This window comes from Sinohyriopsis cumingii, chromosome 4 (assembly GCF_028554795.1).
Source record: "Sinohyriopsis cumingii isolate HCF-2022 chromosome 4, ASM2855479v2, whole genome shotgun sequence".
Classification (NCBI taxonomy): Eukaryota; Metazoa; Mollusca; class Bivalvia; order Unionida; family Unionidae; genus Sinohyriopsis; species Sinohyriopsis cumingii.
The window spans coordinates 17,721,274-17,736,299 of NC_142964.1; the positions used below are offsets into that span (position 1 = coordinate 17,721,274).

At 36.3% G+C, this 15,026-nt stretch overlaps 1 protein-coding gene across 2 annotated transcripts in view; it reads left to right on the top strand.

The window, feature by feature from the left end:
• LOC149800698 (ras GTPase-activating protein 1-like) overlaps positions 1-15,026 on the top strand; it is a 120,416-nt gene that overhangs the window by 82,410 nt on the left and 22,980 nt on the right. For both annotated transcript variants that reach the window (XM_089954732.1, XM_089954733.1), the window contains 5 exons: positions 5,810-5,952; positions 6,203-6,318; positions 9,746-9,832; positions 12,573-12,640; positions 13,045-13,133. In XM_089954732.1, coding sequence (XP_089810858.1) covers positions 5,810-5,952; positions 6,203-6,318; positions 9,746-9,832; positions 12,573-12,640; positions 13,045-13,133 — 503 coding nt within the window. The remainder of the gene's footprint in view (positions 1-5,809; positions 5,953-6,202; positions 6,319-9,745; positions 9,833-12,572; positions 12,641-13,044; positions 13,134-15,026) is intronic.

Genomic DNA, 15,026 nt, shown 5'->3' on the forward strand with positions numbered 1-15,026 from the left:
TGGTCCATAGTTACACAGCTGGGTCTTTTACCAAACCTAGAGAAATCATGCTGGTTTCTTCTCAGGATTTTGTATACATGAGGATGAATTTCTTCACAAACAATCTACCCTACACACAAACAATTTGGAAATGCAGGCAGTATGTTTAGCTGTCCAAGGATGTGTCGACCACGTAAAGGAGGTGCTGCATGATGGTCTCTTCCAATGACATGTATGTTGTAGCAAACAACAGGTGACATAGAGGCACACATACCCCTTCTCTTTGCAGTTGATTGGCTACCTCAGAAAGAATACCATCCGACTTCATCATATTCCTGGCAAGAAGAATATTTTGACGGGGTTCGCACAGTTATTAAAGGTCATTGAAAGCCAATGAGAAATGAACATTTCAAGGCCTTGAAAGTCATTGAATTTTCACTTAGATCTTAGAGAGTCATTGAATTTCAGCGATTTTCCCAAAAATTAAATATTATAATTTTTTTAACTTTTGATAACATTTTCTGTCATTTGCAAGCCTTTCCTCCATTATCAGAATCCAAAGGAAGCAAATGGATATCATGCATAGCACCCCTTTCACAGAACATCATTAACGCATGCTCACTCTTTCACATAACAGAGTTTTACATTTTCTGTCAAGCAAATGTGGTTTATTTATAACAGTTTTTTGAATGAGCAGTTATATGAAAATGCTGGAAAAATGCATATTCAAAGACTTTATTAAGTGGCTGAGGAAAGATGCAACCTTGTAGCACAGAGCGCTTTGCATATTATGCAAGAGAACCACAAATATTGCAGGAATGGGCATTTCTGCTCTAAGTAGCTATGCAAAAGAATGAAAAAACAGCATTCATACTCTTGGCACAAAAACATCTAATTTTTTTGTCATGGTGTTGTCTGTATCAGAAAAGACTTTCATCTTTAGAGGGTTTTGCAGCTTCAACAGTTGGCATTTGGCGTGTAGTTTTGGTGACAGATTTTATGCAAAGCAGTGATGTGCTGAAAGTTGAAATATTATGGACTTTAAAAGTAGTAAACAGTCATTATAGTTTCAGCTTGTGCTGAGTGAGTGGTGCTCTATATTGGTCTACAGAGTGAGTGATGCTCTATATTGGTCTACAGATTGAGTGGTACTCTGTATTGGTCTACAGAGTGGGTGATGCTCTATATTGTTCTACAGAGTGAGTGGTGCCCTATATTGGTCTACAGAGGAAGTGGTACTCTATATTGATCTACATAGTGGGTGGTACTCTATTGGTCTACAGTGTGAGTGATGTTCTATATCGGTCTACAGAGTGAGTGATGCTCTATATTGGTCTACAGAATGAGTGGTACTCTATATTGGTCTACAGAGTGAGTGATGCTCTATATTGGTCTACAGAGTGAGTGGTACTCTATATCGGTCTACAGAGTGAGTGGTACTCTATATCAGTCTACAGAGTGAGTGGTGCTCTGTATTGGTCTACAGAGTGAGTGGTACTCTATATTGGTCTACAGAGTGGGTGATGCTCTATATTGGTCTACAGAGTGAGTGGTGCTCTATATTGGTCTACAGAGTGAGTGGTACTCTGTATTGGTCTACATAGTGGGTGGCACTCTATTGGTCTACAGAGTGAGTGATGCTCTATATCAGTCTACAGAGTGAGTGATGCTCTATATTGGTCTACAGAGTGAGTGGTACTCTATATCAGTCTACAGAGTGAGTGGTGCTCTATATTGGTCTACAGAGTGAGTGATGCTCAGTATTGGTCTACAGAGTGAGTGGTACTCTATATCAGTCTACATACTCTAGAGTGTGGTGCTCTATATCGGTCTACAGAGTGAATGATGCTCTATATTGGTCTACAGAGTGAGTGGTACTATATATCTGTCTACAGAGTGAGTGGTACTCTATATTGGTCTACAGAGTGAGTGGTGCTCTATATTGGTCTACAGACTGAGTGGTACTCTATATCAGTCTGCAGAGTGAGTGATGCTCTATATTGGTCTTCAGAGTGAGTGATGCTCTATATTGGTCTACAGAGGGTGTGATGCTCTATATCGGTCTACAGAGTGAGTGGTGCTCAATATTGGTCTACAGAGTGAGTGATGCTCTATATTGGTATACAGAGTGAGTGGTGCTCTATATTAGTCTACAGAGTGAGTGGTATTCTATATTGGTCTACAGAGTGAGTGGTGCTCTATATCGGTCTACAGAGTGAGTGATGCTGTATATTGGTCTACAGAGTGAGTGGTACTCTATATCGGTCTACAGAGTGAGTGATGCTGTATATTGGTCTACAGAGTGAGTGGTACTCTATATTGGTCTACAGAGTGAGTGGTGCTCTATATTGGTCTACAGAGTGAGTGGTGCTCTATATTGGTCTACAGAGTGAGTGGTACTCTTCATCGGTCTACAGAGTGTGTGGTGCTCTATATTGGTCGGTGTTCCCAGACAGCAAGATTGCTCAGCAGTACAGTTACAGTGGAAGGAAGACTGCCTAGCTTACAACCTTTGGCAATGCCCCTTACCTCAAAGCCCAGCTTAAAAAGGAAGAGAAGGTACAGATTATATTATAATACTCTTCGATGAGAGCTTGAACAAAGCTCTGCTGGAGAAACAGATTGATTTGTACATATGAATCTGAGATGGAGACACCATCTTCTCCAGCTTCTATGACTAAGTTTTAAGTGCATGCTAACACAGATGACATCTAAAACCTGTTTAGCTTAGTATTTAGAGACACACTTTGGACACACCTACATGTCAAGAAGACTTTATTCACGTTATGGTGTCATCTACCTTTCCCTTGAAATTGTGTAAGCATTAGTAAGTTGAATATTCTTGTATTTTATTCACATTCAGATTTCAAATTAATTTTCCCCAAGATGCTCCCCACACAGCCAGTCTGCAGAACCTCTAAATATTAGTGAAACTGGCACATAGCCAGTGCAACCAAGTCACAATTACTCTGTTCTGCTGTATTCATCTTGTAAAAAGGACAGCCCCTCTGAAGTCTACTCAGACATGAATTCCAAAACATGGAGGGGGCCCCGAGTGGCCGAGTGGTCTAAAGCACTCTTCGTTATGGATCACTGCCATCTCACCTCTGTTTGCATGGTTCAAGTCTCAGATTCAGCTAATGTGGATATGTGAGAAAGCTTGCCAGTAGCTTCTCGTGGGTCGGTGGTTCTTTCCTGGGTTCTTCCTCCACCATTAATACTGGCCGCCATGTATAGCTTATCGTGTGCTGAAAAATGGTGTTAAACCCTACAACAACAACAACAACAAACAAAACATGGAGTTGGCAACTCTTAAGGCATTTAAGCACTGCTTGGTAAATTTTTTATTATTCCTTTTAATTCAGTTAATGATGGTAATTTACAGTAATTTATATACGGTAAAGTGCTGTGACAGATGTTGAGACATGTATGTTTCTTTGCTGTGATTGGAGATACTATTTTATTTGCAGAGAAAACTACACAGCAGTGTAAATCATTCTTGGGATTGAAACTGATTGTTGGTGATATAATTTTTGGATGAATTGGCAGACAAAGCTGAAGAGAAAGGAACACTAACACTTATATCACAATCAAATGGGTTCAGAAGTAAAGGAAAAGTAAAAGACCAGTTTAAAGAATGAGTTAGAGCTGGAGGAGAAAGTATAAAAGCTAATCAGCAATGGTTAACATTCTAGTTATGATGAGTTTATTATAAATATCATTTCCTTATTATATCATTAAATTTATTTATGTTTGTATTTTTTTTATTTGTTTGTTGTATGTGAGTCAAACACTTAATACCATGAGTAGTCATTAAAAACTGAAAATTGGTCATTGAAACCTCATTGAATTTCAATTCTCTTGATCTGTATGAACCCTGTGAAAGATAATCTATCCAAGAGAGGCATGGTAGTCCTCATGGAATGGTCTCTGCATCAATCTCTTTAGACTTAGAGGAAGACTTTTGGTGGACTCATTTACAACAAAGTCTAAACAACAATCTCCTCAGACCAAATGGCCTTGGCAGAGGATGCCATCAGCTTGAAGTGGGATTGTCTGCTTGCATATGCCTTTGCACCATTCCAGTTGATTGAGCAGGTGCAGAACAAAAACAGACAGGATCACTGCTCAGCTCTTTCTGATAACCCCTCTGTGGCCCCAACAACTTTGCTTCAGCAATGTTCTTGACCTGCTGGTAGACCAGCCCACAACCCTGCCCCAGACCTTCAGGTGTAGCAAAGTGGACATTTTCTACACAACTGTACACAGATTCTCCAACTTCATGTTTGGGGCATCTCAGGTGATATATATGCCAGGACAAGTCTTTGAGCAAATATACCAAATGCATCGTTCAGGTCCACATCCAATGTCTTCGATGCCAAATAGAGAATCTTTTGTTGTTGGTGCAGTAGGAAACGCATTAATGCTGATAATTGTTGAACTTAAGGAAATTTTTTGGCTGCCTTACTGAGATAGTCCTGAAAGCTATGCATTAGTGACATAAGTATACATTAAAATTCGACCGCTCTGGTGGCCTAAGTGGTTAGAGCATCTGCCTCAGATACTGAAGGTAGCGGGTTTCAAACCCAGGCTGAGTCATACCAGAGACTTATAAAAATGGTACTAGCAGCTGCCTCACTTGGCACTCCACATTAAAAGGTTGTTGTTGTAGGGTTTAATGCCATTTTTCAGCACACGATAGGGTATACATGGCGTCCAGTACACATTGGCCAAATCTGAGACTCGAACCCACGCAGAGTTGTGATGGCAGTGATCCGTAACGGATAGTGCTTTAGACCACTCGGCCACTCTGAGCCCCATTAAAAGGTTAGCATTAGGACCGGTCGGTCTGGTGTCAGGATAATGTGACTGTGTGGGACATGATCTGTTGGGTTTATGGCATGATGACACAGTGCTATACATCACTATAAATTGTCACATCGCAGACATTTTAGAGATATGACTGAAAAATTGTCAAAAGCTACACTGAAAATCCAAATCACACACACATTAAAATCAGTTTATCCACCCCCAGTGAAATGGTACCAATCTTATATTCTTAAATACATGTGCCATGATGGCCAGCTTCAAAATCTTATTATTTCTTTTGAATAGATGGTTGTGTTGACATGAAGTTTTCATCAAAAGACTTCTAATGATATCTAGTTTGGTCTAAATAAAATTTGAGCTGATATTGTATCTAACTTTGCTACCACAATAGCCGGTTTAGTTGGTGAAGCTACTTTGATCATTTTGTAGAGCACTGGAGTCATAATCCAAGAATAATTGATTTAGTATCTGCCAAGGTCAGCTGCATCTGTGTCCTTAAGAAAGGCATTTAGCCCCATGTTCTTATCATGATATAGCCAATAATGTGTCAGAAGTTCCATTAAAAGCAGCAAATCTGCATTCAGCAGTTTAATATAAAGAAGAAATGATATAATCTTTATTTCCTGGAAGTCGTTTTTGGCCCATAGTGCATCAGTCCATTGAAGGGACTTTTGTTGAGGATTTCCTGGAAATTGCTTTTGGCCAGTAGTGTAGGTCCATTTAAGGTACTCGTGTTGATGATTTCCTGGAAATTGTTTTTGGCCAGTATTGTCAGCCCCTTCAAGAGACTCTAGTTAGAATTTCATGGTAATTGCTGTTTAAGCCATGAATTTTACTACCCAAGGAAAACCAAGAATTTGCCTGCCTGTGATATATAAAGGTGTAAGAGCCATGTTCAAAATGACACTTATTACAAATTTATATTTATTAAAATCTTAATATGATTAGAACCTTCAGACCCTTACAAATTAATTTTTCAGGTTTGTTTCTTTGTTTTCAGATGAGGTTTCCACACTGTTTAGGGGGTCCTCTCTTGCTACAACATTGATGGACCAATTTATGAAAATGACAGCCACAAACTTCGTTAAGGTAGCAGTCAAGGAGAGTGTTTGCAGAATCATGGATAGTAAGCTTAGCTGCGAGGTGAGACTTGAGTCTTTTTTAAAGAAATATTTTACAGAACTAATTTGAACAAATAAAGTGAAAAAGTTTGCAGACAGGTTTTGGGTTGGGTTTAAAGGGGTTTTTTTGTGTGTGCAGTTAACATGATAGTTCATGATACAATAAATTGAATGTGTTGAAAATTATGGCAAACCTCTGTTATCCTTTAAATTATCTGAGATTGCTAAGAATGAAAATGATGCCAGTCTAACATTAACTTTCTACATTTCAGTTAAATCCCCAATATGTGGAGAGTCAAGCAGAGCTGAACAACCACCGAACCCATCTATTAAATTTTCTCTGTGATGTAGTAGAGAAAATATTTCACACAACTGAAGAATGTCCAAGGTATGCACAGTTTGAAAAGTCAGTATTTCATACTACTGAAGAATGTCCAGGGTATGCACAGTTTGAAAAGTCAGTAATTCATACTACTGAAGAATGTCCAGGGTATGCACAGTTCGAAAAGTCAGTATTTCATACTATTGAAGAATGTCCAAGGTATGCACAGTTTGAAAAGTCAGTATTTCATACTACTGAAGAATGTCCAGGGTATGCACAGTTTGAAAAGTCAGTATTTCATACTATGGAAGAATGTCCAAGGTATGCACAGTTTGAAAAGTCAGTATTTCATACTGCTGAAGAATGTCCAGGGTATGTACAGTTTGAAAAGTCAGTATTTCACACTATTGAAGAATGTCCAGGGTATGCACAGTCTGAAAGTCAGTATTTCATACTACTGAAGAATGTCCAGGGTATGCACAGTTTGAAAAGGGTATGCACAGTTTGAAAAGTCAGTATTTCACACTATTGAAGAATGTCCAGGGTATGCACAGTTTGAAAAGTCAGTATTTCACACTACTGAAGAATGTCCAGGGTATGTACAGTTTGAAAAGTCAGTATTTCACACTATTGAAGAATGTCCAGGGTATGCACAGTTTGAAAAGTCAGTATTTCATACTACTGAAGAATGTCCAAGGTATGCACAGTTTGAAAGTCAGTATTTCACACTATTGAAGAATGTCCAGGGTATGCACAGTTTGAAAAGTCAGTATTTCATACTACTGAAGAATGTCCAAGGTATGCACAGTTTGAAAGTCAGTATTTCATACTATTGAAGAATGTCCAGGGTATGCACAGTTTGAAAAGTCAGTATTTCATACTGCTGAAGAATGTCCAGGGTATGCACAGTTTGAAAAGTCAGTATTTCATACTACTGAAGAATGTCCAAGGTATGCACAGTTTGAAAGTCAGTATTTCATACTATTGAAGAATGTCCAGGGTATGCACAGTTTGAAAAGTCAGTATTTCACACTATTGAAGAATGTCCAGGGTATGCACAGTTTGAAAAGTCAGTATTTCATACTACTGAAGAATGTCCAGCGTATGCACAGTTTGAAAAGTCAGTATTTCATACTACTGAAGAATGTACCTTAGAACATAGGAATCAGGGAAATAAACTCTGCTGCCACCTAAATCCAGTCTGAAACTAATTTTGGCACTTTTATTTCATTGTACGACACCATCTCACTCGTGTACTCCATTGGTCAATAATTTTTGCAATCCATCTCATTATTGATTCGAAGTAAATTCGATAATTTCTGTAATTTTTCTTTGCCATTTATTTCATTTCTTATCCTTAACTTCACTTCAAAGCACAATGCAACTCTTTAGTGATTTTGCTTGTATAACTGTATATTTATTAACATGTACCCAGGGGTTTTACTCTGCATGAGGTACAAACCTATATATTGATTAACATGTACCCAGGGGTTTTACTCTGCATGAGGTACAAACCTGTATATTGATTAACATGTACCCAGGGGTTTTACTCTGCATGAGGTGCAAAACTTTATCTTGATTAACGCATACCCAGGGTTTTTACTCTGCATGAGGTGCAAAACTGTATATTGATTAACACGTACCCAGTGTTTTTACTCTTCATGAGGTAGGTACAAAACTGTATATTGATTAACATGTACCCAGGTTTTTTATTCTGCATGAGGTAGGTACAAAACTGTATATTGATTAACATGTACCCAGGGTTTTTACTCTGCTTGATGTGCAAAACTGTATATTAACATGTACCCAGGGTTTTTACTCTGTATGATGTGCAAAACTGAGTTCTGCCATATAACAAGTATGTGATATCCTGTATTTCAGAATTGTGTTGATTTCACTGTTTTCATCATGAAACTACATTGAATCATTTTGGATAGTGCACAGATAGTCATTTGTTACATAATGTTTGATTGGATAGTACACAGATGGCTATTAGTTACATAATGATGGATTTGATAGTACACAGTCATTTGTTACATAATGTTTAATTGGATAGCACACAGATGGCCATTAGTTACATAATGTTGGATTTGATAGTACACAGATGGTCATTTGTTATGTAATGTTTGATTGGATAGTAACAGACATGATTTTTCTCTGTTTTAAAGCGAAATTCTGCTTTTCTCCTGACTTGAATCCAATTTTTCTTGACATAGTCCATTGTTATAAATCATATCCAATCCGGTTTTTTTTTAATGGTCTGTTCGGTCCCATTCCTCAACGACCCTTGTAATGAAATGTTCTATATATTAATTAGCCCACGACTCTCATAAAGAGTATTCTGATTGGTCAAAACTTTAAATTCATCCAGTGAATCTTCGTGTAATGGAAATTGATGGCGGTGGAAAGAAGAAGCATGCTTGCAGCAAAAAAAATGGCATCCCTAGCTATTGAGAGAGACCATGACATGAGAGGTTTACATAAAGGTTTTAAAAAAAACTATGGAAATGGGAATGGCTGAAGCAAAAAGTCAGCGGAAATTTAGTTGGTCAGTTTATAAGAAAACTGAACACTAGAGGACTGGCATTTTGTGACCTCAGCTCTTTGTCAATCGCGGTTGAAAGGTTTTGAAATGGCACCTACAAAAGAAGCTGCATACAAAAAAATTTGAAGCCCAGAAGGCATCTGGAAAAAGTGCAGTTAATTACTATAAGAAGAAAGATTTCTTGCATGAGAGAACGGATGTAGCTCTCTGTCAGAATATGTACACTGCATGTCACCAATACAGGCACCAGCTTGAAAGGAAAAAAGGCTCTCATTGAGAAGGAAAAGAAACGATTGCACATTGAGCCAAAAAAGTCAGTCAAAAAGGAAGGCTAAACAAATCTTTGCCAAAACCGCAAAAAGAGCTTGACTGGAGTATCAACAGGTTGTGTCCATGGATAAAAAGACAAGTGAATGTATCTGATTATTTGTGTGAAATATATCAATTTGTCCAAGCTGGAGTTTACCTTGACTGTGCAATGTAATTATGTTTGGCTGTTGGAGATTACTTTTGAAAACACCATACTGAGTCAGTGAGTTAAGATTTAGAAATAAGTCAAAGAACCAAGTTTATTTTCCAGAAAAGGAAAAGTTGCAAATTTACAGAGGCTGTATATTGTTAGCACACTTACTGTAGCTTGCAGTGATTATCTTGTAAACACCATGCGGAGTCCATGCATTATTGGTCATTGTATAGTCGCAAAGAAGTCTCACATACTGTGATTCAAGATGAGAAATAAAACATTTATTTTCCAAGGAAAAATAAATAAATGGCAAAGTGGATCAGTGGCAACTATATCGGCATGAGTTTAAAATTGTCACTACACTTTGAGTATTCTGTAAGAGAATAGGATTACAATTTCAGCAAGTTGTAATTAAAAGTTTGTTGTAAATGAGACAAATTATTTTTTTACAATAAGTAACAGCTCTTTTTTTGCTACATTTTCAGTGTTCTTCGTTTTATATGTTGCTGTCTCCAAAAAACTGTGATGGCGAAATGGCCTGAAGATGAAAATGTACGGACAAGAGTTGTCAGGTATGATTCTGATTATTGACTTAAGTGTTGATCCTAAGATGAAATGATCCTATTCAGACATCCACTATGGCTGCCACAGAAGCCATCTTGAAATCCTATTATCACTACTATTCCTGAATGGATGGTCATATAAGTATTGGGGTTTTTCATGATGTCTGATTGTTCCTAAATGAAAATATTGCCAATGTGACATTCACTTTGGCCAGGATGCATCTGTCTTGAAAATCTTGTTATTACTACTCCCCATGAAAGGAAAGTAATAGCATCTGTTTAGATAAATATGTTTATTTAGCAAATGTCTAATTGCTAGGAGTCTTACACCATGCTGCAAAATAAATTAAGAATTACCCATTTTTTATACATCCATCTTAAGTCAAGAAAATTATGGTGTTGTCCTTCAATCTGCCATTGTGTCTGTCTGTTCATTAGGACTTGTTTGCCCAACCCATAACAATTTAGAGAGATTTTTAGTTAACTTGGCCCAAGAATATCTCATAGGTAGACAATGTGCAGCATACTTTTTCCAGACCCCTTGATTCGAGGTCAAGATAAAGGTAATGGAAAATGTAACACTGGCTTGCATTCTTGTGTGGAGTATACCCTTTGAACAACTTAAGATATTTATTATTAAACTTTAACCAGTTACATATCCTAACCAGAGAGTGAGTCACATACCATAGCCACACACCTTATTCAAAGGCAATGGTTACAACAAGAAAAAAAAAATAAAACGTTGACTTATATCTATGTCCAGAGTAGAACTTTTGAACCACTGAAGATACCTGAATAAAACTTTTGCCAGTTACCTCTCAGGTATTGGTGTTGTGTAACATACTATAGCCACACCAACTGCTTCAATACCGCAGACAGAGCAAAGAAAAAAATGTAACTCTTTCTTGTGTCTTTGTCCAGATTACAACTTTTCAACCGCTGAAGATATTTGAATAAAACTTTATATCCAAAATGAGTATAGCCTATGAACTTAATCAGTTTGTCATAGACAGTTTTCAAGCATGTCAGAGATTTCAAGGTGATTATTTGACAATTGTTAATAATATAACTTGTGGGACTCCTTTAGTCTGTTTGTTTAGAGGAAAAGATATTCTTCTAATATGATTTGCTACCTGCATTTTGTTAAAAGCAGACTCAATGTATCAAAAATTTAGCACCCACTTGCAATATTTATCATTGACTATTGTTTTGTTTTTAAAGTAAAGAGCTTAATTAGTTGTAGAACTGTAATTATGCTTAATTGATTGTATATAATAACCACAAAGATAATGTGTTGCATGAGTGCTGTGAATTTACCAAGGCAAAAAAAATAAAATGTTTTTCTGGTTGACTGACCATCACTGTTTCTCATTGCCGACCCAGACACATTTTTACCCCATGGTAAAAAAAAATTCCAAAATTGGAGTCTGATGTACATGCTGGCTGGATGAGAAAAGATGGCATGCCTGATGGCCCCCCCCATTCACTTGTGATTCAAAATTAAATGTCAAGATGGTAAAAAATGAACCTATGGACTATTTAATACTTTTTTTTATGATGAGTTATTGCATATGGTAGTAGATCAGACAAATCGTTATGCAGATCAGAGAGTTCATGGGGCCGACTTAAAGGAGAACAGTCGCATGAAGAAATGGCAGCTTGTCACACCTGAGCAGATAAAACTCTTTCACATTGATTATAGCAATGGGTTTGGTACATAAATCTGATCTTGATTCCTACTGGGCTACTGATGATGTGATATCAACCGCATACTTCAGCAAAAAAAAAGAGTATGTGATAGATTTTTAGCTATTCTAAGCAATTTATATCTGGCAGACAACGAGAACAATCAAGGTGACCCTTTACACAAGATCCGCCCAATGATTGAAAAAACATAAAGCATTTTGCTGAGGTTTATTCACCAGATATGAACCTCAGTTTTGGTGATATTAGAATAAATAACAAGTGAAAAAATTTCTTGAACATTTATTACCGACTCTGGGGGTCTAAACTTACCTCTGAGATTCAGAGAGTGGATGTTTACAAAACTGTTATCTTTTCTTTACATGTGATTTTCACAATTTAGACATTATATGTACATGGTTGAACTACTAAAGAATACATAATATTTCTTATATATATTTGAACTTTTCCATTAATAAACCAACAAAAATGCAGACAAAATATAATTGTAACTTGTCATTTTACCTGTATTTGCACCTGTACATGCAAATATGTTAAACTTAACATGTTTCTTGATGCTAATCTTAAAGTTTAGACATCCACCATCATTTTTCATATAAGGTTTGTGTATCTATCGTGTATATTTATTGAAATACATGCAATTTAAAAATGGTGCAGTTTTCTTCTTTTTTTCTCAAACATTTTTAGCACTGAGGGATCTTGTACTAAAAAACAATATAGCACTTTAAGGGTTAAAGGACATACCAGGTTGTAAGGACAAAATAAATCTAAATGACATACCAAGTTGAATGGCAGGCTTCTTGTACTTTTAGTCAAGAGGCATGATATTTCCTTGATGCCCATTACATGAAAGAATTTGTTTGAGTGTGTAATAATCCATAGACAACTATGTTGCATTATTTTAGCTGGAACAGTCCCTACATTTTTTGACATCTGTAGGTGTTTCAGAATTGGTTCTCTAGTTAAAAAGGAACAAAATAAAAGGCAGGCACATTCACCAGTACAAGTAATGATATTTACATGATAGTGTTCTATTTTATTTCAGTGGTTTTATTTTCCTTCGACTTCTATGTCCAGCAATACTTAATCCAAAGTCCTTCAACCTTATTTCAGGTGAGTAAAGGTTGATAACTCCATTAGCAATGAAAATGTTCTTCCTTTGAAAATGATGCCATGGAAGATGATAGAGATGAACTTTGTAGCATGTAATAAAGAAAAAGACTAAAACCATAATTCTTTGATAATAAATTTGATACATGATAGAAGTCATAAACCAAATTTTGAAGCTTGGTAAATTGGATATTTAATAATCGTATTTGATAACTTGTTTTGTCTCAAAAAGGATGAGGAATGTTTTTGTCTCTTATACAGAATTTTTTCTCAAGTACAATTTTCTAATGTTACAAATTCAAATATTATGATAACCTTCTTTTTACAGGTTGTTTGCAGCATTTTGAAAATAAAAATGATGCTTATGTCACATCTGTAATTATAATGTTAACAAAATTATCTTTTAGAGACTCCTTCAGAACAAGCAGGAAGGACATTAAAATTGGTGGCCAAATCTCTGCAGAATCTTGCTAACCTTGTGGAATTCGGCGGAAAGGTAAACAATCATCATACCACTTTATCAGTTATCTGAGTGCTTAATTTTGAACAATTAAGATTTTTACCAAATAGTGGAAAGCTTTTGTATCATCCTTTAGCCAACTGCATTATATGTAATATTAGTTCATTGAGATGGGGGGGGGGGAGGATCAAGGTATTTAGCATTCTTTCATTTTCACGGTTTGTGCTTAATATCAAACTAAGAATCATGACACTTGATAACTGGATGCATTTATTTAAGTAATACACTCCAGGCACAAAAATAAGTCTCACATTTTGGTTAATATTGGATTTAAGTTGTGTTCTAAGGCACTATTTGTATTGAAGTCCACACCATCATAATGAGTAATTCACATCAACCTGTATTTCATGCTTCACTGATTTTTGCTAACATCTTTTGAATCGGTTCATCTGGGTCCAAGGTGAGACATCAAGATGACTTAAATTTAAAATATGAAATATTTGTCTGAGTGGTAAATGACAGCAGTAGAGGCTGTTCTCCATGGAAATTAACAGGAAAATCCATAAAAATCTATTTTAAAGGAATTCATAAATGAGAGGTCATAAGAACAGGTAAAAGAATAAACCTTTGTTTCCATGATAGAATTGTTCCATGTTTTATAAGAACCAAATGGTGAAATTATAATGTCATTTTAAGATGGTTTCATTTTATGTAAGACAATCTGTTTTATAAAGACTTGTAAAGACAATATTTTGAAGAGGAAGCTTTGCTATTGGTGAATATATTCTGGTTTATTGTACTTTATATACATAACGTTTTACTCAAAACAGTCATTATAAAGATAGGTTATCAGTAAGATAGGAAGCTATCAAGGGATATTTGTTAGTATTAGTATTTGTTTTGTTATAGATTTTGGATTTAATTAGTAAGGTAAGAATATACTATCCAGCTGACAATAAGAATAAACAATCCATACTAGTAGGCATGCAAACTGACTATAAGAATGTACAATCCAAACTAGTAGGCCTGCAAACTGACTATAAGAATATACAATCCATATTTTGTAGGCATCATAGTTAACTATAAGAAGATATTATCCATGCTAGAAGGCCTGCTAGCTGACAATAAGAATATACAATTCATACTTGTAGGCATGATAGTTAGCTATAAGAATATACAATCCATACTAGAAGGCCTGCTAGCTGACAATAAGAATATACAATCCATACTGGAAGACCTGCTAGCTGACAATAAGAATATGCAATCCATACTGGAAGACCTGCTAGCTGACAATAAGAATATGCAATCCAGACTAGAAGACCTGCTAGCTGACAATAAGAATATGCAATCCATACTAGGAGGCTTGCTAGCTCCCAATAAGAATATGCAATCCATACCAGAAGGCCTGCTAGCTGACAATAAGAATATGCAATCCATACTAGAAGGCCTGCTAGTTGACAATAAGAATATGCAATCCATACTGGAAGACCTGCTAGCTGACAATAAGAATATGCAATCCATACTAGTAGGCCTGCTAGCTGACAATAAGAATATACAATCCATACTAGAAGGCCTGCTAGCTGAAAATAAGAATATGCAATCCATACTGGAAGACCTGCTAGCTGACAATAAGAATATGCAATCCATACTAGAAGGCCTGCTAGCTGACAATAAGAATATGCAATCCATACTAGAAGGCCTGCTAGCTGACAATAAGAATATGCAATCCATACTGGAAGACCTGCTAACTGATAATAAGAATATACAATCCAAACTATTAGGCCTGCTAGCTGACAATAAGAATACGCAATCCATACTAGTAGGACTGCTAGCTGACAATAAGAATATACAATCCATACTAGAAGGCCTGCTAGCTGAAAATAAGAATATGCAATCCATACTGGAAAACCTGCTAGCTGACAATAAGAA